At 38.3% G+C, this 26,768-nt stretch overlaps 4 protein-coding genes across 10 annotated transcripts; 2 read left to right on the top strand and 2 right to left on the bottom strand.

Moving 5' to 3' along the window:
• The first annotated feature begins 2,165 nt into the window (after positions 1–2,165).
• mier3b (mesoderm induction early response 1, family member 3 b) lies at positions 2,166–12,254 on the top strand. Of its 3 annotated transcripts, none has more exons than XM_027133218.2 (13): positions 2,166–2,292; positions 3,100–3,124; positions 3,436–3,581; positions 4,214–4,348; positions 4,458–4,581; positions 5,078–5,151; positions 5,244–5,313; positions 5,915–6,063; positions 6,245–6,326; positions 6,418–6,512; positions 6,645–6,772; positions 8,134–8,285; positions 9,651–12,254. In XM_027133218.2, the coding sequence occupies exons 1-13, from the start codon at positions 2,284–2,286 to the stop codon at positions 10,058–10,060; spliced, it is 1,599 nt and encodes a 532-aa protein (XP_026989019.1). In that variant the 5' UTR covers positions 2,166–2,283; the 3' UTR covers positions 10,061–12,254. The 3 variants fall into 3 exon arrangements, with proteins under 3 accessions (XP_026989019.1, XP_026989021.1, XP_026989020.1); XM_027133220.2 differs by lacking the exon at positions 2,166–2,292 and adding an exon at positions 2,299–2,716; XM_027133219.2 differs by lacking the exon at positions 2,166–2,292 and adding an exon at positions 2,299–2,722.
• Positions 12,255–13,502: 1,248 nt separating this feature from the next.
• On the bottom strand, positions 13,503–17,816 carry mrps36 (mitochondrial ribosomal protein S36). 3 transcript variants are annotated; one of them, XM_047800151.1, is made up of 5 exons: positions 17,679–17,816; positions 17,175–17,290; positions 16,585–16,648; positions 14,490–14,692; positions 13,503–13,841 (listed from the first exon to the last, which is right to left on the bottom strand). In XM_047800151.1, exons 2-5 carry the CDS (start codon positions 17,226–17,228, stop codon positions 13,824–13,826), a joined length of 339 nt encoding a protein of 112 aa, XP_047656107.1. In that variant the 5' UTR covers positions 17,229–17,290; positions 17,679–17,816; the 3' UTR covers positions 13,503–13,823. The 3 variants fall into 3 exon arrangements, with proteins under 3 accessions (XP_047656107.1, XP_047656108.1, XP_047656106.1); XM_047800152.1 differs by having other exon boundaries at positions 17,175–17,267; positions 17,679–17,815; XM_047800150.1 differs by lacking the exon at positions 17,679–17,816 and adding an exon at positions 17,547–17,576 and having other exon boundaries at positions 17,175–17,267.
• Positions 17,817–17,945: 129 nt separating this feature from the next.
• Positions 17,946–20,525, top strand: cenph (centromere protein H). Of its 2 annotated transcripts, none has more exons than XM_027133223.2 (10): positions 17,946–18,144; positions 18,416–18,492; positions 18,622–18,677; positions 18,764–18,806; positions 18,906–18,974; positions 19,079–19,135; positions 19,292–19,355; positions 19,565–19,616; positions 19,777–19,934; positions 20,096–20,525. In XM_027133223.2, exons 2-10 carry the CDS (start codon positions 18,416–18,418, stop codon positions 20,180–20,182), a joined length of 663 nt encoding a protein of 220 aa, XP_026989024.1. In that variant the 5' UTR covers positions 17,946–18,144; the 3' UTR covers positions 20,183–20,525. The 2 variants fall into 2 exon arrangements, with proteins under 2 accessions (XP_026989024.1, XP_047656105.1); XM_047800149.1 differs by having other exon boundaries at positions 17,957–18,202.
• A 16-nt stretch (positions 20,526–20,541) lies between these two features.
• On the bottom strand, positions 20,542–26,764 carry pola2 (polymerase (DNA directed), alpha 2). 2 transcript variants are annotated; one of them, XM_027133217.2, is made up of 19 exons: positions 26,297–26,638; positions 25,891–26,015; positions 25,292–25,377; positions 24,800–24,857; positions 24,596–24,705; positions 23,554–23,747; positions 23,273–23,361; positions 23,034–23,186; positions 22,812–22,874; positions 22,672–22,726; positions 22,454–22,578; positions 22,286–22,324; positions 22,103–22,176; positions 21,908–22,016; positions 21,705–21,811; positions 21,490–21,546; positions 21,288–21,414; positions 21,051–21,188; positions 20,542–20,695 (listed from the first exon to the last, which is right to left on the bottom strand). In XM_027133217.2, the coding sequence occupies exons 1-19, from the start codon at positions 26,379–26,381 to the stop codon at positions 20,687–20,689; spliced, it is 1,803 nt and encodes a 600-aa protein (XP_026989018.2). In that variant the 5' UTR covers positions 26,382–26,638; the 3' UTR covers positions 20,542–20,686. The 2 variants fall into 2 exon arrangements, with proteins under 2 accessions (XP_026989018.2, XP_026989016.2); XM_027133215.2 differs by lacking the exon at positions 20,542–20,695 and having other exon boundaries at positions 20,934–21,188; positions 26,297–26,431; positions 26,632–26,764.
• Between the last annotated feature and the right edge of the window lie 4 nt (positions 26,765–26,768).

Raw genomic sequence — 26,768 nt, 5'->3', positions numbered from 1 at the left:
TCTGGCCTTGACAAGAATTGTGCCTGTAGTCTTCCATAGCCTCACTATGTTCCTCACAATGGACACTGACAGCTTATATCTCTGCAATAACTTTTTGTAGCCTTCCCCTACACCATAAAGTTGAACAATCTTTGTTTTCAGGTCATTTGAGAGGTCTCCATGTTGCCACTCTTCAGAGGAGAGTCAAAGAGAACAACAACTTCCAACTGGCCACCATAAGTACCTTTTCTCATGATTAGATGCACAATTCCATGAAGCTTAATGAGCTCACCAAACCAACTGTGTGTTCCAATTAATCAGTGCTAATTAGTTACAGGTATTTAAATCAACAAAATGGCATGGGTGCCCAAATTTATGCACCTGTCTAATTTCGTGTTGATGCATATTGCACATTTTCTGTTAATCCAATAAACCTCATTTCACTACTGAAACATTACTGTGTCCTTCAGTTATTTGATAGATCAAAATGAAATTGCTGATACAAACACCCAAATATTTATAAATGAAAATCATGGAAATTGTCAGGGGTTCCTAAACCTTTGCATACGACTATATATATCACTCACTCACTCACTTTCTACCGCTTTATCCATTCTATCCGGGAGCCTGTGCTTATCTCAGGCGTCATCGGGCATCAAGGCAGGATACATCCTGGACGGAGTGCCAACCTATCGCTGGGCACACACACACACACACACACACTCTCTCATTCACACACTATGGACAATTTTCCAGAGATCCCAATCAACCTACCATGCATGTCTTTGGACTGGGGGAGGAAACCGGAGTACCCGGAGGAAACCCCCGAGGCACGGGGAGAACATGCAAACTCCACACACACAAGGCGGAGGCGGGAATCGAACCCCAGCCCTGGCGGTGTGAGGCGAACATGCTAACCACTAAGCCACCGTGCCCCACTACACACAGTCGTAAGTATTTGCATTTTGCACTGGAGGATCTTAATCAGGTTGTAACTGCTTCCACTCTAAACATTCTCAAAGGGGATTTAGATCAGGGGAACATGCAGGATGGTCCAGAAGTCCAACATTATTGTCCTGAAGTCCTTTGTCAGGCAGGTGTTGTGAATTGCAGCATTGTCCGGTTGAAAGTCCCAGTAATTACCACACAGATGAAGGCCTTCAGTTAAACAGGGATGTCTGCTGCAACATGTCCACTTAGCCAGCCGCCGTTTGACGCCCCTGCACAACCTGAAGCTCCATTTTCCAATTAAAAGAAAAAAGAACCAGAGATCATGATGGAGCCTCCTCCACTGTGCCAAGTAGGAAACATCTCCAGTGGGATCTCCTTGTCATTCCAGTATCGTTGCAAGCCATCAGGACCATTCAGGTTAAATTTATTCTTGTCCAAAAATAAAACTTTATTCCATCTTACAATGTGCCATGTCTGGTGCTCCATTGCAAATTCCAAACTGGCAAGTTTGTGGTGTGGGAGGAGACGTGGCTTTCGAGGATGTTTTTTGTTCTTTAAGCCCTTCACACACAGATGCCGTCTTATGGCCTTTAGGCTGCAGTCAGGGCCTTAATTTGGGTGGTGGATCTTCACTGACAGACCGTCGAATCCTCCGGCTCATTGCAGGTGAAAATTTTGTGGGTCCACCACTAGAATATTTGTCCCATATCTCTCATGATCTTTTAAGAAATTTAAAATGAACCTCGGCATCAACAGTACATCATGAGAGCCCTTGATTGTACAGCTCAACAATCCTGCCATGTTCAAAAACAGAAAGCCTTTTTACTTTTGCCATCAGGAGATCATGACATTATGACTGTCTGAAGCACAATGATGTTAAAGCCATATTTCTGCAAAGATTTTAACTTTTAAAGACTATGGTCTTAAACTTTTGATCAGCCGATGACCGGGTTTAAATGCAGTTTTCAATAAATTGCCTACTCTCTATTTTTCTTTTTTCTTTTTTTTGTCTCTTGCTCTTGTTTCTTTTTTTGGCCTTTCGAAGAAGTTCTTACAAGTTCTTAAGATTTGGATGATTTCAGTGGTGTTTTTTAAAATTGCAATATACATATATAATGTGTGTGAATAAATATTTATATGACGACATAAATCCATATGCAAAACCAGTTAAAAAATCTTCCAAGCAGTATATTAATAACCTTGTTTATACTTTTTAATATAAACACATTTAAAAGTCAGTGGTCAACGCGGGTGAGTTAAACTGAGCCGCACCGCCGTCTGGACCTTCCATTGGCTACCCGAGTCCATCCGGGTACTGGGCGCGAGCTGGCCTATGAGGCTAACGCTACCAATATGGCGGAGGTAAGAGGGAAAGCTGGAAAGAAGTGTCAGATTTAAAATTCGTCTATTTGATGATTTTGGGGGGCTGGTTTTTATTTTTTTAGAAATACGTTATGTAAAGCACTTTCTGTTTGTTGCACACCGTGGTTTTTTCCTTACAGGTTTGAAACTATGCAGGAGAAAGGTGTATTTAAAGAGGGATGTAACAGCTCGATGGGCCTTTTTGCTATCGGGTCCCGTTAGCTAACGCTAAGCTGTCCGCTCAGCCGCGGCTAAAACACGGCACAAAACTGCGCTCGATCATTTATTATTTATTTCGTTTAAACAACCGGAGAAAATCGTGAATGAAATTAGGTTTATTTTACGGGGTGTTATGTGCTTGCTAAGGAGCCGTTTGTTTACTCTGCATGTGTTTGAATGGTGAAATACGGCTACATTTCGTGCGGTAAAGGTTTGTTTATGTTTTTCCCCCCGCACCTCGGGCACGAGCAGGTTTGCTCCGTTAGCAAATAAAAAAGCGTTAATGCTAATATAAATACTTTCTGTTGGAGGATAACATAATGCAAAAGTCGAGTTTTTGTGCAAATGTTATCATTTTGTGTTTTATTATACGCGTTAAATAAAGTGTGATTTAAGCATTAACTGAACTCTAGTGATGCTTCTCCGGTCATCTTTGGGCCTCTTGATTAGTCGCTGTGCAAAAGCCACCAGTTAGAATGTTAGCTTTAACCAGGACTCGTTCAAACATCATTTCTTCGACAGATTGATTATTTTCATGGGATTTATATTGAATTAACTTACCGATAATCCGTCTGTTTGTCTCTTCAGGCTTCCCTCGGGAGTTCAAGCCCTGGTATGTACCCAAGTAAAATGCTGTGTTTGTTTTTAAAATGCATTATATTGTAGCTCATATATGGTTTATTTTAATTATTGCACGTTATTATTATTATTATTATTATTATTATTAGCCTACTTGTTAAGTTGTTGGGCTACCAATCAGAAGGTTGTGTGTTCGAATCCCAGCTAAGCTGCCACTGTTGGGCCCCTGAACAAGGCCCCTAACCCTAAATTGCTGAGTTTTATAAAAATGAGATAATGTAAGTCACTCTGAATAAGAGTGTCCGGTAAATGCTGTAAATGTAAATTAAGGCTCTCTGTGCACAGTTGGCTCTCTGTCCTCGGAGGATCATGACTTTGACCCGACAGCAGAGATGCTGGTTCACGAGTACGACGATGAGCGGACTTTAGAAGAAGAAGAGGCGCAGGAAGAAGACAAGAACTTCAGCGCTGAACTGGCGGATCTGGAGAAGGTAAGATTTTAGACATGCATTCAGTCCACTTTAAACATTAGCTGTGTTATCTTTTCGATTTAATATGAATTTTGTTGTCAGAGGGTTAAACTGAGATTTTGAAGGTGGGAAATTGTTTTAATGGTCAACAATTCATTAGTATATTTTATCGTATATCTGTATTCTGATTGGACAGCCAATGATGATGATTAATTTTCTATAACTGCAGATTTGCTCATATTTCATTGGCCAATATGACCATCGTATAATTAAGTTCTGTTTTAATTAAACATTCCCTGAGGCTTGGTGGTATAATGGCCACATAATACGAGTGTTAAAAATCACCAAATAAAAAAAATTAACAAATAATTTGGTGTAGTGGAATATTCTATAGTGAGAACTTTACGGAACAGTGTCAGCACGTTGTAACAGTTTTTGGTAATAATTCTGACACAGGAAAGTCTTCCAAACAGAGGACTTCATCATTCTCACTAACCTATTAACCTGTGTTTGTTATAGAAGATGGATGTTTATTGTTGCTTTAAAAGGAACAAACTTTTTGAAAGACATTACAATAACATTAAATTAAACCCTCATAACTGTTAAAAATACCTTAAATATACCTATATATGTCCGATGTGATTTGTTTATAGGAAGGGAATATGCCTCTGGAGGAACTGTTGGCCATCTATCGTTATGACCCCTCAGTCAACACAGCTGCAGGGTCGAGCCTGGACAGCTCCTCTGGTGAACTGGCTGATGACTTTCCAGACATGACCCTGGACAAGGTAACTTGTGTGATTTTTCAAAGATAATTTGATTCCATAATTCAAAATTGGAAACATAATTGACTTGGTGTAAAAACAAATTGAGATGATTTTCTGGACATGTTTGTAGGAAGAGATAGCCAAAGACTTGCTGTCAGGAGACTATGAAGAAGAGACGCAGTCTTCAGCTGATGATCTGACCCCTTCTGTTACCTCCCATGAAGCCACTGATTTTTTCCCAAGAACACTAAGATGTGAGTCAACAGAAATATGAAATGTTATGAGAATAATGTAAGAAATTCATCTTCCTGAGCAAATGTTGCTTCAAACCTGACACATTAATTCAGTATAAAGTATTGTTAAAAATAAATCAATTGCGTCGAAATGTAATATATGTAGACTCAGCATACAATGCTGATTAGGAAAAAAACATTTCTTCTATTATTTTACAATAATTAAACAATATAATCAATATAATTTTTTCTTAGTGTACTTTAAAAATAAAAAGCATACACAATCAAAACTAACAAAGAATTTAAAATCATTTTTTATCTTTATGATTTTTTTTTTTTTTTTTGGTTGAAAAATCAGCCTGATCTCATTTTTTTCCTCTAATTACATGTGTTGTGTCTGTTTTTGAAGGTTCGTATGATTAATTCTTAACTTGGTTAACTTGGTTATTCTTAACTTCTTTTATAGTTCTTTTCTAATGCCAGGATTCATGATTTTTTTTTTTTTGTCTGATTTCAGCCAACGCTACTTATGACGGTGATAAGGAGTCTGAGGGAGAGGAGGAGGGTCTTAGTCCAGAGGATTCAAGGAAGGTCAGTGTTTTAACATACCATATATTAAGATGGAATAATATGGCTAATGCCTTATTACAAGTATGAATTGAGCTGATTTACTTTTCTTACAGGAAATAATGGTTGGGTCACAGTACCAAGCAGAAGTTCCTGTAGGCCTGAGCTTCTACTGTGATGATAAGAGTGAGTGATTCAGTAGTGTTGTCAAAATATATATAATAAAAATATAAAAAAAATATGCTTGGAGATTATGCACTCTTTCATATGTAATATGTAAGGAAAAGTATCTCATTTTAAAATAAGTTACAGGAATAAATGAGTAGAACAAATGAGCAGTTTGGACACACAGAACAGGCAGATTTCATTTCATGGCTGTTTATTGTTTTTAGTTTATATTCCCTCAGTGGACAAATAACTCAATGCTCATTCTTGTTCACTTTTGTGATGACTCCAAACAAAAGATTTCACTTATTTGTGTTTAAACTTACCGCACTTCACGGCTGTACAATGCACGTCCATTTTTATTTTATTTTATTTTATTTATTTATTTATTTGTTTGTTTGTTTGTTGTTGTTGTTGTTTTTTGAGGGAAAATCTGGTAGAAAAGTATCATTAAAAACCCAGAAACTATTTTTTTTAGTAATTAATTGTATGTTTTTGTTACATTAGCTAGCATTTTACAAGCTGGTTAATTAGATTTCCAAGCAATCAGAGTTTACTTGTTTAGTTTTTTGTTTGTTTGTATAAATATGGTGGTAAATTTGCCCCTCTTTGTATATTGCAGTGTATGTGGAGGAAGATCAGTTGCTCTGGTGTCCTGACATGTTGCCAGAGAGAAAGGTGGAAGACTACCTCAGAAAAGCACTGTCTCAGACTACAGACAGTAGCACAGAGAGCTCTACATGTGGAGGACACATACTAGACAATGAACAGGTTTATTTTAGCTTTCTTTTATGTTAACTTCAGTCTGCACAGAGCACATTTTTCTTGAAAAGCTTTATAACAGTGCTGATTTATTCAAACAGTGTGTCCCAACTTTGATTTGTTTCAGGTGTAGCTATATTTGTTTAATGACTTAATCTGTCTCTCTCTTTTGCTCTCTCTCTCTTTCTAGGCTTTGTATGAGCTTGTAAAATGTAACTACAATACGACCGAGGCCCTAATGCGGTACTGCAGTAATCCTAAATCCTCAAAAGGTAAGTTTCCCCAACAATAAACAAAATCATTGGGCCCAGATTGATTTGGAAGCACAATATTAATCTGTCACGCTGTTTGTTTTCTCTGTAGAAGAATCGCCACCGTGGTCTGAAGAAGAGTGTCGAAATTTTGAGCATGCGCTCCAGATTTATGAAAAGAACTTCCATCTAATTCAGAAAAACAAGGTCGGTCACTTCATTTGTAGTGTAGCAGCTCATCTTGTTTATTGCATTTTTGCTTGTTTGGAAAAATTCAGAAAAACAGAATAAAATGCGGTTCTCTGTAATTAACTGCCCTTTTTAAACTTGTCATTGTAGGTTCCAACGAGGACCGTGGCAGAGTGTGTAGCCTTTTACTACATGTGGAAAAAGTCTGAACGTTTTGATTATTTTGTTCAGCAGAACCGGTTCGGGAAAAAGAAATATAACATTTATCCTGGCGTGACGTAAGTAAATCATATTGCTTACAGTAATTTGTTATTGAATATAATAGAAAAAGCCTTTACATGCAAATGAACAAAAACAAAATGACTGCATATCATAAATAAGAGAAAGATCAATGGTCATGCCTTTGTGATTTTTTGACTTGGAATCACTTTTTGTAAAGCTGGTAGTATTTAAGTATATTAGTATTAAGTTGTACTTTAGTTGTAGGAACGTATACAGTATAGTGCAGGGGTGTCAAACTCAAAGTCACAGTGGGCCAAAATATAAAACTGAGAGAAAGTCACGGGCCAAACTGAATATTTATTGAAAAATTAACTGCAACTGATATGTAATGTTCAACCTTTTTCATATGGAAACAAACTTTAGTTTTGCTTAAACACAGGATTTGGTTAGGGTTAGGGTTAGAAATTAAATTTGAAATAAAAGACACATCAGTGATGTTCATGTCGCAAACTTTGACCATACACTTTTTGACAAACTCTCCCTCATTAAAGGGCAGATTTTGCAATCTCTGCTGCCACAATAAAGCTTTACAGCCTTTACAGCAGCTTCTCTTTTTGATTTTGCTTTCATGAACATAGTCTCATCTCAATTTTCATCTCCTCCGAGTTCTGGAGCTTCTGCTTTACGTCCAGGTTCTTATACTTCTCATAATGTTTCGTTTCATAGTGTCTTCTTATGTTATACACTTCCGTTACAGACACGTTAGCTCCCTTAGCACACAAGACAAACAGGTCTGTCCTTTATATTCGTGAACAGATAATCTGCCTCCCACCTGTCTTGAAAGCTCCTATTGTCCATCTTTCGTTTGGCCATTTTTGTGGAGGGGGAATTAACTTGCCCGATGTGACTGTAACATGGTTGTTAATGACTGTCAACAGAGAATGAGGGGCGCTTGCTGTTCGTGACTATGCGTCAATACAGTGGCAAGGCATTCTGGGATTTGTAGTATTAGCGGAGCATGCGGCTAGCCAGCTGTAATGCACATTTGATATGATCTCTTGGGCCAGAGTTTGACACCCCCATGTATAGTGCTTTAACTGTGAGCCCTGAAAAAATCGGTAAACCGTTGGGGCCATTACATTTACAGCATTTAGCAGAAGCCCTTATCCAGAGCGACTTACATTTTTTTATACAAATGAGCAATTGAGGGTTAAGCCTTGCTCAGGGGCCCAGCAGTGGCAGCTTGGTGGATGTGGAAATCGAACTCACAACCTTCCGATTGATAGTCCAACGCCTTAACCACTAGGCTACCACATCCCCACACAGCAGCCAAAACAAATGGCTCATTATGTATGCATTTAAAAAAATTCTTCCAAAATCTTCTGCATTATAGTCACAGTTGCTTTTTACTCCTCAGAGATCTGATGGACCGTTTAGTGGACGAGGCAGAGGGTCTGGCAGTGGATGGCTCTTCGTCCGTGTGCTCGGGTGGAGCAGGGGGGAGGATGGAGGTGTCTGCAGGCCAGCAGCTTGGCCTTCTCAACACAATCACTGCCAGTGACCTCACAGGTGAGTGTTGCTCTCTTAGGAAACATGGAGCAAGGTCTCAAAGTTTATTTGTGCAGCTTATAGTGTGATGTTTTGGACAATATATTTGTATCAGATAACTTGGCTTTATGCTTTGCAATTGGGCCACAGGTAATGTTCCATTTTACTTTTCTGCATCTTTTCTGAAAATCATTGCTTCTTTTGATAAATGTGAAGAAATCTGCTTCACGTTCAAGGCAAACCTAAAGCAGTGTGGCTTCAGATGCCTTCACATATAACATCAAATTTACAACATGCTGAGAAACCAAATGGTTCTTCAGCTATCCTATAGAAGAAATGCAACGATTCTAGAGGAGTGTTTTTTTGCATTGTCCACCACGTTGCAGAAACTGTGACCTTTTATGTGACATAATCTGGGGAAGAGTCACAGCAGTAACTGGGAGGGGAAAAAACTTTTGATCAAAGCATGGCAAAATAAAATAACAAGCCACCTGTACATAAAGCTTGTATTTATGACCCCTGATTACACACAGCTGGACGCAATGGCCATTGATAAATTGATGAAAACTGACTTGCTCATACACAGCCGTGTACATGAGCCAAACCTTCACAGAAGGCAAAATCCTAAATCTGTCTTTAAATATCCTTTAGATCATTTTTACTTTACAGTCCATCTGTATTGTCTGTCTTTTACCTTGTGAGCACTGAATTTATGTAATTATTCTCTCAATTTGTGGAGGGCATAGACTTGAGATAGAAGCTCTGCACAGTACGTTTACTTATTACACGTTTCTAAATTAAGAGTTTTTGCATATATGTGTTTAGGAGTGTGTAGAAACACGTGTTAGTACCTTCATAAACTCTATTTCTGTACTCGTGGATTACACCCAAAACGATGTGCATGCAGGGTTGATTATTGAGGCTAGTGGTCATGGAGACATGACTACAACATGCTAATTTGACACTGACAGACGTTTGTGGTAGACACTGAGTACAGAATGTAATGAACACTATATAAAATCTGTGGTGTGTTATCTTGTGGCCCAATGTAACAACCACATGTCCCACTGTTTTTATTCCACTTATACCACAGCACTTTGCAACCGCTATTCATATATTTTCTTAAGTACTCCTATTTTATGGATTATTCATATGTTTAATGTTGTGGACCAGCTTGTTTGAGGATAAAAACTTCCAAGTAGGTTGTAACTGATTTGTTCCTTCTGGAGTTTCAAGCTAAAGTAGCTAAAGAATAAATTTTTGTTTATTTCAATACATGTTGTACACATTTGAATGGTCAGTGGTACAAAAAATGTGTGAATGTAGTTAGCCTTATTTTAACTACACAAATACCACTTTAGTAACATTTTCCACCTTTGGTTCCAGCTCTGAGCAACAGCGTGGCGTCCGTGTGTAGTCAGGCTGATGTGAGCTGCTTGGACTCGTCTTACTTTCCCCCTCTGGAGACTTTCCACCGTGGAGCTCTGACTCATGATGAAGCTACTCTGGGCTACGGGGCAAGTGGTGATGCCGGCTGCCTCGGTGTCCTCGACTCGGCTCTGTATCGCTCGGAGCTCAGCCAGCTCAGCATGTGCAGTAGCAAGGAGTGTGAGCGTCCTTCCAAACGCCTTCGGATGGGCCTCGCTGACTCGTTTATCAACGACACACACCGCATCACCGGAGCCAAGATGGCTGTTTCACTCACAGACTTCAGCAGCATAGCGAGCGGAGACGCAAATGCTTTTATCAGCTCACATTCGCGCCATCACCAACACACTGCTCTGCAGTCTGACTGACCACGAGGCAGACGCACACGCGCGCGCACACACACACACACACACACACACCCTCCCAACCTGTACAGTTCCACCCACTGACTGAACCTTAGTTTCTTTTTTTAATTATGTATAAATCTACTTTTTTCTAATATGACATCAGTGATGTCTTTATTGTACAGAGCTACAACATCTTGATTTATCAAGAGTTTAAATAGCCATTTATTTTTCTGGTTCTTTAGATAATATCGCTATATCAGCATCGATTTACAGTTAAAACATAAATGCTGGAGGTAGAGAGCTGTGATAGTTGTGCTGTGATAGCTCTCTCATCACATAATCGTCCCTGCAACCGAAGCCTTCAGTTTCACTTTCCTGTGAAAAATAATTGTTGCCAGAAACTGCATTGACTTCTTTTTGTTTTGTACCTTTTATTATTTGTAAGTTGATTTTTTTTTTAACAAAATTGGTACTGTTCTTGATGTTTACACAAGCCGAGAGACACCGGGGTTCGGCACATGTAGCGTTTTGTATATCAGGAAACTTTCTTTCTTTGGAAAATTGGGGATTTGCAGACAAACCACATATCTATTACAATGAAAAGCACTTCTTTATGAGCTACAATATTTTGATTTCCATGTTTCCTTTGGTCTTTTTTTTTTTTTGGAGGGGTGGGTTTGGTTTCGTTCTTGCTCTGTGAATGCATGCTCTGTGCCCTGCCTGCGTTTTTAGGAACCGTGAGGTTGCCACTGGTGTTTTTTACAACGAGAATTGTGTATTTGTCCGATTTGTTGGTAGCTGTGATTGTTCTAGTTTGGCTGGTTTTAAGTGTATTTAAGCTTTAAAAATTCACACTTCAATGTGCAACTCGACATATCATAAGGGTTTTATGTGAACCTCTTGCTGAGGGTTTGGAAGAATGAGTATTGAAGGTGCCAGTAATATTCCCTCCTCTTATACTTTCATGAAAAAGGCAGCTGAAACATTAGGTACAAGTATAAGTAGGATGACTGTTTAATGAGTGCGTAGATCCACCGCTGCTGTTTTACTCAGTCTGACTCGGCCCCTTTGGGATTAGTAGAATTAGGTACAGTGTCAGTTTAAAATATTAAAATAGGTCCTACCCAAATTTGGTGACAGTGTTTTACATTTTCTGTCATGAACATATTACATAAGGAAGACGCTAAGCTGTCACACTCATTGGAGGGTTAAACTTGTGCTTAACTAAACTGTACTGGTTAAAGATGCTTCTAGTATAGACACATACAGTCTGCCATTACGGGTCACTTGTAAACACAATGTGCTTCTTGTAAACCTAATATTCGATAGTCATTATGGTTATTTCGGCTATTCAGCGTCAGATGAACGGAAGCTATTCAGATGCTTTGCCCTGTGTGTCAGGTTTGTTGTGCTATGAAACGATCCCATATAAGATTCTGACATTTTTGTATGCTGTATGATGCGAGCAGATGGGGCTCATGTCTTGAAACACATGCTTTGTATTCTAAACATCCAGAACACACAAAACTCTTGAACTTTCAACTCATTTTAGAGAACGATAGATTCAGAGAGATATATATTTAAAAAAAAAAGGTTCTTGTTTATTATGGCAATAATGTGTAGATATGTACAGATTAATTGTTGTATTTCTTCAAATAGTCCTTAAGTACATTGTGCTCTTTCTTTTTTTCTTTCTTTCTTTGTTTGTTTCTATCTATGTGCCAGCTGTGGCTGTTTTGCCAATTACCACTAAAATGTTTTTACAAGTGGAGCTGTATAGGGATCTGCACGGCACGTTCTCTTCAGCGATTTCCTTCAGGACGCCCCACTACAAGTGCAAGACGATTCCTCTCGGCTCATAAAGGGTGTGGACATGCATTTCATCTCTTCTCATCAAATAAGCTGCTATAGGTCAATGTGAAAAACTGCACCTGATGAGTAGAGAATCACAGAGCTGGGAGTTAAAATGCACTGCTGCTGCCGTGTGGCTGTACGTCCAAGAGTGATGCTGGAGTAGAAAGTCATGCAGATGGTTTTTTCCTCAATACAAGTTCTACTACATTTAAAGCAAGGACATTCCTGTTGAAGAGATTTTCTTGTCTGTCTTAGAGATGCTTTGTGAAAAACTTTCCTGCTGCCTCAAATGCAAGCTTTCTCAGCACATCAACTCCAGATTTTCTGCTGGAGTGAATGTATCTTTTTTTTTTTTTTTTTACACACACAACTTTTTGAAAGCTCTAAGATGAGGGAGACTCGACGTGAAAGTGATCGAGTCGATCATATCGGTGTGTTTTGGTCCACTTTCAGCAGTGTCCAAAAGCGTCCAGTCTCGTGCCCTGTTACATCCACATCAGATGTGCACAGTATACATGTGGAGTGAGTTACACACATCCATCATTCCCCAGCCTGATTAAGGCTCTCAATATTTTGTGTATTTATCACGTTCATTTTGTTTGAACTGGAAATGATCGCCGATCTATTCTGAGGAGAAACTTATAAAAAGGGAAAATACAATTGTGAATAACAGCGACATATAACTATAAATGTTTATCCAGAAATATAGACAATCATAGCATTTAATAACTGAACTATTCCAATATATTGTTTATAATGTGTAAATACAATTATATTGCTTTTTGTTTTCACACTTGTTTAGGCATTATTTTGTATTTTTTGTTGTACTTTATTACTTGATGTAAAACATCCAGAAATAAAGCTCTGGAAACAGTTGTGAGACTTTAAAATCTTCTCGTGTTTGTTTCTCAACGTAATCTTTTCCCCCCTGTGTCTGTAGCATGTGTGTGATTTACCACTGATGAGATTCGACATCTCTCTGTACCGAGAACACATCAGAAATGCAGTTATAACAGAAGCAAAATGTTAAGACACAGCATACGTTTTACTCTCTTAAAAAAACTATGATCAAGTTGCAGATTTAACCATCCACTGCTACAGTAAATACTAAGTGGGATGTTGTAGCTCAGTGTTTAAGGTGTTGGACTACTGATCCGAAGGTCATGAGTTCGAATCCCTGGGCTGCCAAGCTGCCACTCCTGGATCCCTGAGCCAAGGCTCTGAACCCTCAATTGCTCAGCTGTTTAAATGAGGTAAATGTAAGTCGATCTGAATAAGGACTTCTGCTAAAAGCCAGAAATGTAAATACTACTAAAAACTCACGTAAAGTAGTAATGTACTTATGAGTGGCTAATCATTTGATGTTTTTTTTATGTGAAAGATCAACATGTGCATGACCTGTAATCAATCGCTGTATCATGGTCGTTCGCGTTGATTCCGTATCAGTCATTCAATTAAAATCATGAAGCAAACCAATTTAAATTAATGTAAATTTAATAACCCAGAATTACACACAGTCCACACAGCACAGGTTGATGACGTGTTCCTTCTTATGTCGAATTAACACACCATGAAGTGTAAGTGCTGAACAAAGTGAACGAGTGCAGTGTCAACTGAGTAGCTTGGATTTATTGTAATAAAATGATCGACATACAATAATGTAATAATAATAATAACAAACTGTGCTGTTGGATTCATACAGTGCACCTAGAAAGTACTGACTCGCTCTCAAAGTCCATGCTGCAAACATGACAGTGCAGCTGAACCAATGAGAAATGAACCAGATTGTATTGAATAATTAGATTTCTTTTTTTTCCTTTCTTATATACATTTAAACAATGAAGAGTGAAAATCTCCTGATGAGTAGTATACGCGCCTCAATTAAAATTCTCCACAGCTATGGGCACTGGCAGGATTTAATGCTGATCCTTCACTCAGGTCCGCCGCGCTGAAAACAGAACAAAAGGGAGTTAAACTCCTCATGCTGTTTTCACAAGCATACCTCATATGTGTTTGCTGGTTAAACAAATGCACATTTTAGACCATATAGTACACAGATATAAAAGGAAAAAGATTTATCAGAATATAATATCAGAATATTCAGTGTCAATCAGATGAGATTTTTCCTTTTTGATTCTTTTGAATCCTTTTTAAACTTTCTTCCCCAAGTCGTCTCAGGAAGATTGCATCCTTGTCACAGTCGCTCCTGGCTCACTCATGAGATCCCTTTATATATAGGGATAAATATAACTTATTTCTATACTGAATTTATCTATGTAAAGATAAATATAACTGAACTGAAAAACCTGCAACTGATCCATTATCACACTGGTTGTCATAGTAACGATGAATAAGTGACTGATGCAGTCAAACTGCTTTTGGATTTTACTCCTTCAAAAGGTTTGGTATTCAGCTCAAATATTAGAAAGGTGGAGTTGTGTCACATGACCCACGTCACGTGACCCACACACACGCACAGACACACACACGCACAGACACACACACGCACAGACACACACGGACACACACACAGACACACACAGACAGACACACACAGACACACACAGACACACACAGACTTAGCCCCAGCACTAACCTGAATGTAGTCCATCTCCTCGAGTGTGAGGACTCGTCGCCGGTATCTCTGTGGAAACACTTTCACTACAGAGATGTTGTCCGGTGTGCCAGCGAGTCGACTCACTTGTCCTGCAGGTTTTGGAGGTGATGTAGCTGACGGTACTGCTGCTGGTGCAGGTGTGTGTGGGGTGTTGGTGATGATCAGCTTGAGTGCTTCATGCACTGAAAGAATGAATAAATGTAAATAATACATACATTTAAATATCTTAAATGTTTCTATGGAGGTGAAAATCGTTTTGAACTCAAGATTTACTTTTGCAGCTAAAAATTATGATTTCCAGGATTTTGGAAATCAAATCTAACTCCCTCTTTAAAAAAAATGTCTGTGCTTGTTTCTATCGATATGCTTCACAAAGTGGGGTCTGGTGACCCTGGGAAGTCTGTGAAGCATCATTACTGGAGCATGATGTGTTAGGAAAATAATCATTGACAGTGTAGTGTGATGCAGCCTGACATTTCTACCTCAACAGGTGATTATTTTCCTCAATAACAACACATCCCAATGTGGTTCATTCATCTCACAACACACATTTATGAATGAATGAGAAATTAATTGCCACCTTCAGACTAATCAGAATTTAAAAAAAAGAACAAGAAAAGTACAGTCATGTGAAGACATTAGGACACCCCATAAAAGCTTTTTTTTTTAATAGTTAAACATTTGGCCATTTGATCTTCATTTTAATAATAATAAATGATCCAAGTAATATAACTAAACAAATAAAACCAAAGAATGATCGATTAATTGTAATTTAAAAAAATATATAATTTCTTGTGAGAAAAAACTAAGGACACCCTTTACATTTATTTGTACTTAAAATGGATAAAATGACCTACAGGTGCATCACATCAGGGACAATTTATTGTTACAGAGTGTTTTGAAGAGGTCTTGCTTTATTTAAACCTCAGATATTTAGTTTGCTCTTAATTGTACAAGTGAGAGGTTTCACTATAGTGAGATCCAAAGAGCTTTCTGAGACTTTCAGAAAGAAGATTTATGATGCTTAGGAGTCTGGTAAGGGATAAAGAGATTTGTAATTAGCCATTACATGGTCCAGGAAATCATTTACAGTGGAGAACGTTAGGTCAGGCCATTGAAGTGAATTCACCCCAAGACCAGACCACAAGATGCTTAAAGAAGTCTTCAAAAACCCATATCATCACGGGACCTACAGCAAGCTCTTGCTGCATTAAGGAGGTCTAAGAAAAACATGGGGGCCAGACTGATGTTTACCAAAGAACACAGAGACAAAGGCTAAGACTTCTGAAATAATGTGCTTTGGACAGATGAGTCAAAAATGTAATTATTTAGACCCCATAAATGAGGGCGTTTGTTGTAAACCAAATATAGCGTTTCAGCAAAAAAAAAAACTTAAATCAACTTTGAAACATGGAGTTGGAAGTGTTATGGATTGGAAATGCTTTACTGCAGCAGGATCTGGCCAGCTCATCATCATAGAATCCACTATGAATTCTACATTGTATCAGAAGGTGCTTGAAGAACATGGCACCATCTGTCAAAAAACTGAAGCTGAAGCAGAACTGGACCTTGCATGACAAAAAAAATAACAGTAAATCCACCAAGGACTGGCTGAAAAAATAAAAAATGGAGAATTATGGAATGGCCGAGTCAAAGCCCAGATCTAAATCCTACTGAGGTCCTGTGTGGTGATTTGAAATGGATTGTGAAGGCAAGAAACCCCTAAAACATCACACAGCTGATAGAATTCTGCATTGAAGAGTGGGGGAAACTTTCTTCCAGTCGATGTCTGAAACTGGTAAATGGCTACAAGAAACATCTCATAGAAGTTCAGTTTCAGCTGAATTGGGAAACAGTAACGATTATTATTGCATATGGCATCCTGAGTTTTTCCTCAAATAAGATTTTTTTGTTGTTTACAAGCAAATACATCACATACATCTACAGGTGTAAATTAAAACAAGATCAGAAAATTGACCTGTTGACATTTCTTAATAAAGAACTGAATATTTAATGGGGTGTCCAATTTTTATCACATGACTATATGCTGATGATGGATGTTGTTCATGCTTACCGTTAGGCTTGGGCAAGTCGTGACGATTTGGAAATTTGATAAGTGGTGCATGCGGTCGCACAACCTGTGAAAAGTGGAATGATTGTAAGACATTAGATACCCTCAGTTTGTTAAGACAGTTCCTACCTACACTACAACGGTGACATACTTGCTTGTGTTTAGAATATCAAAAGACACTACTGCCTTCTAAATATCATTGTATCTTTGGCCTGCGGTAGCCTAGTGTTTAAGGTGTTGGGCTACCAATCACAAGGTTGTGAGTTCGAATCCCAGGTCCACAAAGCTGCCACTGTTGGGCCCCTGAACAAGGCCCTTAATCCTCAGTTGTATAAAAAATGAGATAATCTAAGCCTCTCTGGATATAAGGCCGTCTGCTAAACGAAGTAAATGTAAAACTCAGGACAAATACAGCTCTATACTGACAAGGACATTTGGTCATTTTTTTATTCTTAGTTACGAGTTTAAAAGACCTCAAGGTCAAGTGATCACGCTAAACTCCCTCGTTGCCTAAGATACAGATTACAGACTTGGATGAGAGGAATATGTTCACTACGAGACAATAAAAGAAGTTGTTAATGGAGATTGTTTACCTGCACGACCCTACTGGCGGCAGCCATCTTGCCAGTGCTCACTTTATTTCCCATAGCGACCTCCAGGCACTGCTTCCGGTTTAAATGACGCAGCTGTTGACATTTTCTAGATTTAGCTAGAGGACAAATTCTTTATTGTTTATATTTGCAATACAGTCGTGTGTTTATGAACAAAAATGTCACCCATAAAGCAAAAAAAATAAATAATTAAAAATGCATTAAATGAAAAGTCTTCTACTAATTTTAGAGGTCAAAACGTGCATAATACTGAATAAAAACCACCACTGACATCAACTGAAAACACATTACAGCTCAGATTAACATGAATATATTTCATATTGGCGTGGTAGTGCAGTTATTTAAGGTATTTACCCCCTGCAGAAGCATATTAGCCAGTTAATTAGCCAGCACAACTGGACTTTAACCAATAACACCAGCTAACCAGCTCGAGCCAGTGCTAAATAACATAAATAAACAGCAGACTTAACAAAATTTCATCCTTACCTATATATATCTATATAAGATAAAATAACTTCGCATCACATCTTATAAAATAACATTCAGCACTGACAACAGTGGCCTGCAGGATTGTAACCAGTGGCTGAATTACAAATGGATATATAGTGCACTAGGAAGGGAACGTCGTCTTGGTATTTTAAACTGAATGTAGTGCACTTATATGGGAAGTGTAAATGGGTTTGAGACTGAGCCTTTGGTTTGCGGTGGGCGTGGCCTAGTGTGACGTTCGACACTTCAATGTGACGTAATTACGTGCTTTCGGGCGGCGGCAGATTCGGTTGTTTGTTGTTAGCAAACTAGCTAACTGGTCAAGTGAGAGAAACTAACTAACGGAATTGTTAAATTAACGTATTTCTCCGTTTGGGTTGAATGTCTGTTGTATAAAATTGTCCCCTCGAGTTCGAATCAAGCTTCTTATTTTGGACAAATTAGTCAAAAGCCGATTGCGAAGGTTTGTGTTGTTTCGTTATATCACGGTTTATTTACAAATCATTATTCCGTGTTTAGAGGTGAGAAAGATTCTGTTTCCTAACTTGTTAACAACTTATTTTCCACACAATCTTCCCGAAAAACAACAACATGCAGACTGATTCCTGGCTCCTCTTATTAAATTCCTGAACTCGTCATTTGAAATAAAGGGTGCACAAACTTTTGTACCGAGACGGAAACGGGAAAACGATCCATCTAAGAACTTTTCAAGGTAACAGTTTGTGTTTGTTTAGATGGATTCTGATGATATTGATCCTGTTGCCGTGAGCGATCATCTGCCACCATCTATTTCACCTGTACATTTACTAAGGTGAGGTGAACATTCAGTTCAGTTCTCCTTGACTTCAGAGGATCTTTAAGACAATAATAATGGCTTTATTTTGAGATCAGTGCTGCTATGTTTGTAAATTAATGTGTGCGTGTGTGTTCATTCCATCAGGATGAAAAATATAATGTCCAACCAGTGCTTTGACATGAATATTAAGGCCAATATGGGTAAGCTTGCAAGCACATATATAATTATATTAATCTTCTACACATTTGTTTTTGGGATCTGATGCTCATGTTTGTTTAATTGCCAGACAAACTCAAGTCTTCTGAAACACTGGATGCTGAAGCAGATCTGTGAGTCTCGATCGTTGCCTGATTGGTGAAGACCATTTTTTTCTTTGATGTGATATGGCCTTGAAATTAAATGTATTCTCTTCACATCATCATGCACAGGTCCAAATATGAAAAAGAAATCGAAGAGGCGAGAACATCACATTTCAACAAAACGCTTGCCCTTAACAGGTAATACTGCCTACTTCTATATTTCCTGTTCGATGTCATTCTGGATTTCAGTGTGGCTTTACAGTAAATTCAGACTGGAAGTGTAACGCAGTAAATTGTTTTAGGATGCAGGTTTGGAACGTCATCATCGAGAAACTTACACAGGATAATGCAGGAGCACCGTAAGTGATTTTGTTTATGTAATTAAATTACACTCTTATGTAACGTACTTTATGTAATGTAGGTGTTTTATGTCTAAGCTTTTAGGATCACCAAAAATAAATTATTTTTGCTTGGTCTTGATTTATATAATGAATATTGTCAATTTTGTCTTGTAGGTCATTGAAGGCTCTTGTTGATGAAAATGCAGACCTCTGTGAAAAGGCATTAAAGGTTATAAAGGTATTGAAATTTATATTTCTTCTTATTATTTTAATAGTGCTGTAATATTGAAAGACTGTGCTAATTTCATGGTAACAGTTTAATAGTATTGGAATTAAAATGGATAACATTCCTGACAAATTATGAATCATATTGTCTAAATAAATCATTCTATTAATATATATGTAAATAAAAATTATAGTATTATATTTATGTACTGTGTGATTTAGGAAACTCGAGAACTTCAGGACCACATCACAGACATTCAAAAGGAGAGACTTGGTAAGTGCTAGTTTGTTTTTTTTTGGTACATTTCTGCAAGCAAAGCAGCTGTGTATTTTACATAGATTATTCTAAACTGCTTTACAGCCAGTAAACTGAGCATAGAAAGGATGTTCTATTCAGTAGAATTGATATTCCTGTGTGTATTGTATATTCCCAGAGCTGAAAGGTCTCATTAAGAACAAAATGCAGGAGATTAATGCACTGAAACAGATGGGAGAGACTCACGGCAAGGCACAGAAGCAGGCCATGCAAAGAGCTGAGGAAATCCTGCAGAAGTACAAAAAGATCGCTTCCATTTCACAAAATGTCCTTCGAGTATGTGTTTGTTTGGGGCATTTACTTTGTTTTGCAGCCACAATAACTGATTGAATCTATGACATGAACAAGGCTAAAGAAACGCTTGGTCAATCGTACACAATGATTTGTTCTGTATCAAAGCAGGAGACTTCCCTAAATATGTTTGTTTTGTTTCTCAGGGAATCATCCTTGCGAGCAGGGTAAACTGGATCGATGATCCTAAACTGAAAGACATTGCAATGGGGTTGGAGAGCATCCCTGACTGAAGAGGAGTGAATTTATAAAGGAAACATGCAACAATATACTGCATCCTGTATGTTTTTGTAATATAGACACTGCAGAATTTTTAAAACAGCTCTGATGTCTTTGCAAAATGAGTTAAGACACCATGCTTTCTTACTAAACAAACCATACCTGCTATGCATTACTTAAAAAGAACCGTATAGAAAATCTTATACACCACATTTAACAGAATCTACATGAACAGCAACCATTTAGTGTAAAAATGTAAAATTTTTGTGCTGACATGGGAAACATCTGTGATTTTACCTTTACTGCTTTTATTTAAAATATTTTTTAGCAAGAATAAATGATGTGTGTTAATGGTGATGTGGTAAACTAAGTGGATAATATTACAAACATGAATCTGCATATACTTGCCTTAACACAAATTGTGCTCTTTTGTTGGTAACTTTTCTTGGTGTTTTAAGACTTTTCTTCTGTAACTGCTTTGACTACACCTCTGATGGGATTCTTCACTTTGGATCAATCTAGAAAAACTAAAAAAAAGCATGCTTTCCAGAAACAGAAGGAACTCCACAAGGACACAGGGAAAACATACAAAACTCCTCTCCTCCGCTACAGTAACTCAGACTAAGGCTCAAACAGGGAACCCTGGAGCACGAAGGTGTCACCACCACATTCTTTTTCCATTTTCAGAACAATACAAAAATCTACAGGAATTTCTGATACTTAATACTGTCTACTAACAGTGGGAAAAACTGGACAAGTGAATCATTCCATTACTATACATTTTATTTTTTTACCCTTGGCATAAAAATGGAATACAAACATTAAATGAAATTGTACATTCAAACATACATGACCCAGAAAACTGAGTTATATTTTCACCACCTGCGCTGCTATGCAAGGGCTCAATCTCTTTCCTTCTTCTTGCACTGGATTCTGCTGGATTAGTAACCGTCCGTATGTTCCTCCTACCTGCCCTTTAGTCAGACGTGCAGGATTGATGCACACACAGCCAATCACATCCTGATAGAAAAGAGGTTAAATATATTATAGATTTAACCGACAAAAAATCTATTTGTGAATAAATGTTGCTTTCATTAAATATTAGAACCACAAGTTAACCTTGATGAAATAGCGCAGCTCTGAAGGGATGATGAGAATATCAGGAGTGAGGGGCAGCTGGCCATACTGCTGAAACCTTTCATAATCCATATTGACCTCCTCGGCAGGGGGATACAGTGGGTAATAGCTGAAATGACAGGAAACTCTGAGAACGAGTTATTAGATAAGGACCAAACCTGTGGCATCGATATATCCTACCAACCTCCTCTGGGTTAGCATGTGCTTCATGATCCGTGAGAATCGGTCAGAGCCTGTGGCACTGCAACAACAAAGCAACGTGTTAAAGCCAGAACTTAGTCAAAATGTACCATTTCAGAAGTTAGCGGTGATGTGAAAGTAATAACTCTTTTGCATCAAGGCTATCCATTGTTCTTAAAGTCTAAATAATTTATTATATCATCAGCATATCCATCTTACCAGCTAATTTCTTCAGCTCCCATGTAAAACAGGATGTCTGTAGAGGTCATACCAAAGGTCACACCACCAATCAGGAGTGTGCAGGGATCAGGGGCTAAGGTCACTCGCTAGGGGTAAAATTTGTGAGATCAGTGAAGGAGCTAAGTAACCTTTATACAGCAGTTTCTGCTCCAGTTTCACAGAAACACAAAATGACGACTCACCTGAGCATCATCTTTCCTCAGGTCTGGGAGTGTGAAAGGAGGTTGGGGATAAATGTAATGGTGATGTACATCTCGCTGAGATGGAACAAACACCAACTTACAGTCTGTCCTGAAAGCAGGGGAGAAGGAGGTTGAGAACAGGAAAAAAAAAAACCAATAAAGCAATCACACTTAACTAATTTCTTTAATACACACCCTCTGGTTCCATCCACGATGCTGTCTATACATTTGGTAAAGATGGTTTCAAATGTTTCTGTCACCTGAACTTTCTGTAAGACAGTGTGCAAATCCGTCTGCTGTTGTGAATATTTATTGCACAAAAAATGTATTTATTTAAATAATAATTACAAAAAAAAAACACACACACACACACACTACCTCAATCTGCTCATGCTTGGAATCAACAAACGGCCCGAGCTGTTAGATATTAAATAATAACACATACATGACATGTAAGGCCAAAAATTGTTATATACACAAAAGAAAATTTTTAGCAAAAGAAGCAGATTTGGATGAATGACTCCTTTGTAAGTGTTTTGGTCTCACCAGAATGCAGACATCAGGACGATCTTTATTAATGATGTTAATCAGGTCAATCAGAGGGTCGTACGCCAAACTGTCAGAAGGGGTGTATGGCCCACAGGCCACTAACACCATCACAGACTCTGAGACTATATACACATGCACAGACACACAGGTACAATTCTTTATACAGTGGACTGCTTTGTATTAAAACTGAAGTATTCAGACAGCAGATTTCTTACCTTCGTTCAATTCCTGCTTCAGCGCTGGACAAGAGTAAAAAGGTAATGGGACACCCTGGAAAACACAAAATATACCCAGTAAGGCAAGCGGGATAATCTAAAATAAAACTAATATTGTTGATTCTGTACTAGACACATACCTCATAAAGTTTGGAAGCAACAAACCTCGAACCGGAAGTGTTCATGCCTTCCATAATGACGACCTGAAACGATAGATCAGTGTATATTTAATGAATTTAACACAATTAAGAAATATTGCCTCTAGTTTGGAATCCCGGTGTGTGACGATTAACATTCATTTAAGGTAATCTAAACAACTGGGTCCTGTAAAAATCTGTGATGCACGTGTATGTTTTTCTTACCTGTCCGGGAAAGAGCGAGTAGTCTTTGAGCTCGGACACATCTACAGGCACCTGTCTGGCCCCGTGTTCCTGACTCGCTTCCAACAGCACAGACTGAGCATTCAGCTTCCCGTTACTGTCACAGCACACCTGACCTAACACAGATATAGTGTCCTGCAGGAGACACAAAGCTGAGTTTAAACACTGATTCTGTGAAAATAAGAAGTCAGACTTAGCAAGCAGATTAGAAAGTGATGTACCTGAGCAGGAAGTGAGACTGGAGAAAACTCTTCTATATTGAAGTGTGACTTTAGCTCCTCCCCCAGCAAGTCAATCTTCTCAGTCAGAACTGAAGACATCACACAGAAGGAACGTAATATACGATATATATATTGTGTGTTACATCTCCCACAGTCTCTTTCTTTAACCCAACTTATTAAGTGCATCTTTGTTGATAATGTCATTATGTTAATTAGCACTTTTTATGACATTAGTTTTACTATGGCAGTCTCGGAAGGAGAGAGTACTGTAGTGGACATACCATCTCGTACATCTCTGAGCCTCTGGAACATGTATTTATAAGAGTTAGTGAGCGAGTCTTCATGGCCCTCGAGGAGCTCCACATGCACTGCAGTCTGTCCCTTTCCTGTCCAACGCGGACCCTGCACAGCACCGAACGTAGCCACCACCTCCCCACGTGCACTGCGCATGCTGTACTTCTGAGAAGGAGTTGCACTGTGTGCATACAGAGTGAGTTTGTTAAACTGTATAAAAGCATTCATGAGTTCAGACAGAACTTACAAAGTTGCTCATTCCTACATTCATCATTAAAACATATTTTTAATGAGGAGAAGATTATGGATCTGAAACCAATGCTCTAACTTTCACGTGTGTGTGTTTGGGGTGTCTGTGTGGCAAGGATGGGGCAGCATATGGCATTTGCTTTGAGGTTGTTGGTCATCGCCAATTATACGCTGATCTGCTCTCCTCTCCAGCTGCTCTGATACAAACTCCTCTCACATACTACACAACACTGTGAGCAATTAATTACACTATGCACAGGTGACTGAGCACGATCTCCACCAAGGGTTAAGATGTATCTTTTTACAGTTTAGCCATTGTGTGTGTGTGTGTGTGTGTGTGTGTGTGTGTGTGTGTGTCTAGGACGATGCCGAGCACTATACAAAATAACTGAAATAAGTAAAATTACCTGCTTAAGAAATAAGATATTTCAAGCATGAAATGGATATGAAACGAAAATGAAATGTATTAAATTCACTGGAAAACAAATAAATTTATACGTTGGATTTGCTTATATTCAAGTCCTTCTTACCTGCTAATATGTCATTATGAAAAGAGAGAGAGAGAGAGAGAGAGAGAGAGAGAGAGAGACCTTAGCAAGCAAATTAAATCCACCCCATAGAGGAAGAGAAGCACAGTTTCTGCATAAGGTTTTGAATGATAAAGGTTTTTAATGTGCAGTTTTGTGCACAATTATAACAATTCGTTCCAGAAGAATTATTATTAATTGATAAGCAATTAATTCCAGAAGTGTGAATAGCGTGTGAACATGTGTTATTTACCATGGCGAGAAGCTGGTAGGAGACAACAGCAGACCTGAACTAGCCAGATGAGCAGCACTGCGTTTAGACTTAGGATGTTCTGGAGTGGTGAGAGCACGTTTCTGAGAGCCCTGACAGACACAGACACAAACACACAAACACACTACAGCAACAACAAAAGGACAATTTCTTTAGCACACTGTCATTTTTCAAAACATGTCCCACCTTCCCTGGTGTTGAGTAGGACTCTAATAAATTCTCTTCTTCCTCTTCTGCTTTGATTCTGGTCAGACAGAGTTAAGAACTCCAGCAAATAGGAGAATATGTGTGTGTGTGGGGGGGGGGAGGGGGAGGGATAAATAAATAAATAAATAAATAAATAATAAACTGCACAAGCAATTCATGTAGAGTTGCAGTCTAATTTTAACAATATAACAATGATATTTTTTCCTGAACTTACTGTAAGCAAATTGGGAGTTGGAGTACGAATCTAATTAATGCTGACTATGTTCATTTATTAGTCATTTACACACCCAATAATGTGCAAGGCTGGAATTAAGAGGGATATTTAAGGGGATTTATAGGTAGAGGAAACAATGAAGCATACACAAACAGAGGGTGCAGTTTGGTCATTTAGCAAAATGTATGCTAAAGGTTTACATTATTACTCTCAGTAAATAAGTCTGAGTGGAGTCCATTTGAAAACAAGAAGGATACAGGTCCTGGATGGAGTAAACATCTCTGGTATTGGTGCTGAACTTGTTCTTTGATGAGCCTTTGGTTTTCTGCTTTTTATTCAACACCTGCAAAAAATATAAGGCAGTAGTCCATCTTACTCAAATAAACCCTCATCGGAAAAGCGGAAGAGTTTCTAGTGAAGCATTTTGTGGTGAAATATAAATTAATTTTTTTTTTTTTTTAAACAAGCCAAAGTGACCCTTAATAAAGTCACAGAACGACCTGTTCTGGACTTTTCTATCCATTATATTCTCACATAATTTTTTTCCAAAAGGGTTTCTTAATATATTCACACTTTTCCAATAATCAGTTCCTTCCTATTCAAGGAAATTCCATTCAACAATATTCTGACAAAACTATTTAATTTTACTAAACTCTACTCTGATGCGTGTCTTTCATAGTAAAAAAAATCAACTTTTAAAGTCTATTGTATCGTAATTAAAACCCAATTCAATTTGACTCTATTGTATTAAGACCAAGAGCTCAGTTCTATTCTGATAAAACCCTACTCTGTCCCAGTGTAATAACATTATAACTCTAACCCTATTCAAAGACAAGTTTCTTAAGAAAATCTTCACCTCATGCTCGAAGGTCTCCAGGTTGTTGAGGCTGAGCTTTAACTGGCCTTTAGTGGTGCTGAAAGCGACCCATTCGTTCACAATATCCGGCCCCTCTATCCTGTGGCACATACACTGCTCCAGCACTGACACACACACAGTGAAGAAAAGAAAAAGAGAAAAGGGAGATGAGAGAGTAAACACGAGTCCGAACTGTGTGTGTGTGTGTGTGTGTGTATATGTGTGAGTGTGTGTATATATGCGTGTGTGTGTATATATGTATGTGTGTGTATATATATGTATGTGTGTGTGTGTGTGTGTATATATATATATATGTGTGTGTGTGTGTGTATATGTGTGTGTGTGTGTGTGTATATATATATATATGTGTGTGTGTGTGTGTGTGTATGTGTGTGTCTGTCCTCACTTCTGTCCAGCACTGTCTCCTCATCACAGACGATATCAAACGTCTCCAGCTCCAGTTTCAAGTCCTCAGCGGTTACCACAGCCATCCTGAGAGCTACTGAAGCTCTTTATAATCTACTTTTTACTTGAATTTAATCTGAAGAGAAGGATCTTTGTGTCACACTGACTAAGTTACCACACACATCTAAAGTTAGCACTACAGGAGCTAATGAGCTAATACAACACAATCCGCGCGAGCCAACAGGAACCGTGTTAAACCTAATGCTCAGAGGAAGAAAAAAATTCTAAAAGTTCTCTTTAGTTTTTAAAAAGGAACCATTTCCGAAGATAATTTACCTGCTTGTTATTATTGTATATTGTTCCCGTATTGTTATTACTTTTGCTCCAGCAGCTAAACCAAATGTCAGGATTGCCGCGAAAAATCAAGCAGACGTCACATCCGGTCCATGTGTTATTCAGTTTCGCCACCAGAG

The sequence above is a fragment of the Tachysurus fulvidraco genome, chromosome 14 (genome assembly GCF_022655615.1).
Source record: "Tachysurus fulvidraco isolate hzauxx_2018 chromosome 14, HZAU_PFXX_2.0, whole genome shotgun sequence".
In the NCBI taxonomy this organism is placed as follows: Eukaryota; Metazoa; Chordata; class Actinopteri; order Siluriformes; family Bagridae; genus Tachysurus; species Tachysurus fulvidraco.
The sequence above is the reverse complement of the archived record's forward strand: the minus strand, read 5'-3'. Positions and strand labels throughout refer to the sequence as shown.

Bases quoted from the DNA above. Each gene is read 5' to 3' on its own strand.
- mier3b (XM_027133218.2), top strand. The intron at 3,125-3,435 runs GTATGTACCCAA...CTCTGTGCACAG, and splicing joins CCTCGGGAGTTCAAGCCCTG to TTGGCTCTCTGTCCTCGGAG. The intron at 8,286-9,650 runs GTGAGTGTTGCT...CTTTGGTTCCAG, and splicing joins CACTGCCAGTGACCTCACAG to CTCTGAGCAACAGCGTGGCG.
- mrps36 (XM_047800150.1), bottom strand. The intron at 16,649-17,174 runs GTAAACAATCTC...CACTTTTCACAG, and splicing joins CCGCCAGTAGGGTCGTGCAG to GTTGTGCGACCGCATGCACC. The intron at 14,693-16,584 runs GTAAGCATGAAC...TCATTCTTTCAG, and splicing joins CGACTTGCCCAAGCCTAACG to TGCATGAAGCACTCAAGCTG.
- cenph (XM_027133223.2), top strand. From the start codon at position 18,416: ATGGATTCTGATGATATTGATCCTGTTGCCGTGAGCGATCATCTGCCA. The intron at 18,975-19,078 runs GTAATACTGCCT...AAATTGTTTTAG, and splicing joins AAAACGCTTGCCCTTAACAG to GATGCAGGTTTGGAACGTCA. The intron at 19,935-20,095 runs GTATGTGTTTGT...TTTGTTTCTCAG, and splicing joins TTTCACAAAATGTCCTTCGA to GGAATCATCCTTGCGAGCAG.
- pola2 (XM_027133215.2), bottom strand. From the start codon at position 26,381: ATGGCTGTGGTAACCGCTGAGGACTTGAAACTGGAGCTGGAGACGTTT. The intron at 26,016-26,296 runs GTGAGGACAGAC...TGTGTGTGTCAG, and splicing joins GGAGACAGTGCTGGACAGAA to TGCTGGAGCAGTGTATGTGC. The intron at 21,415-21,489 runs GTTGGTAGGATA...CTGTCATTTCAG, and splicing joins CACATGCTAACCCAGAGGAG to CTATTACCCACTGTATCCCC.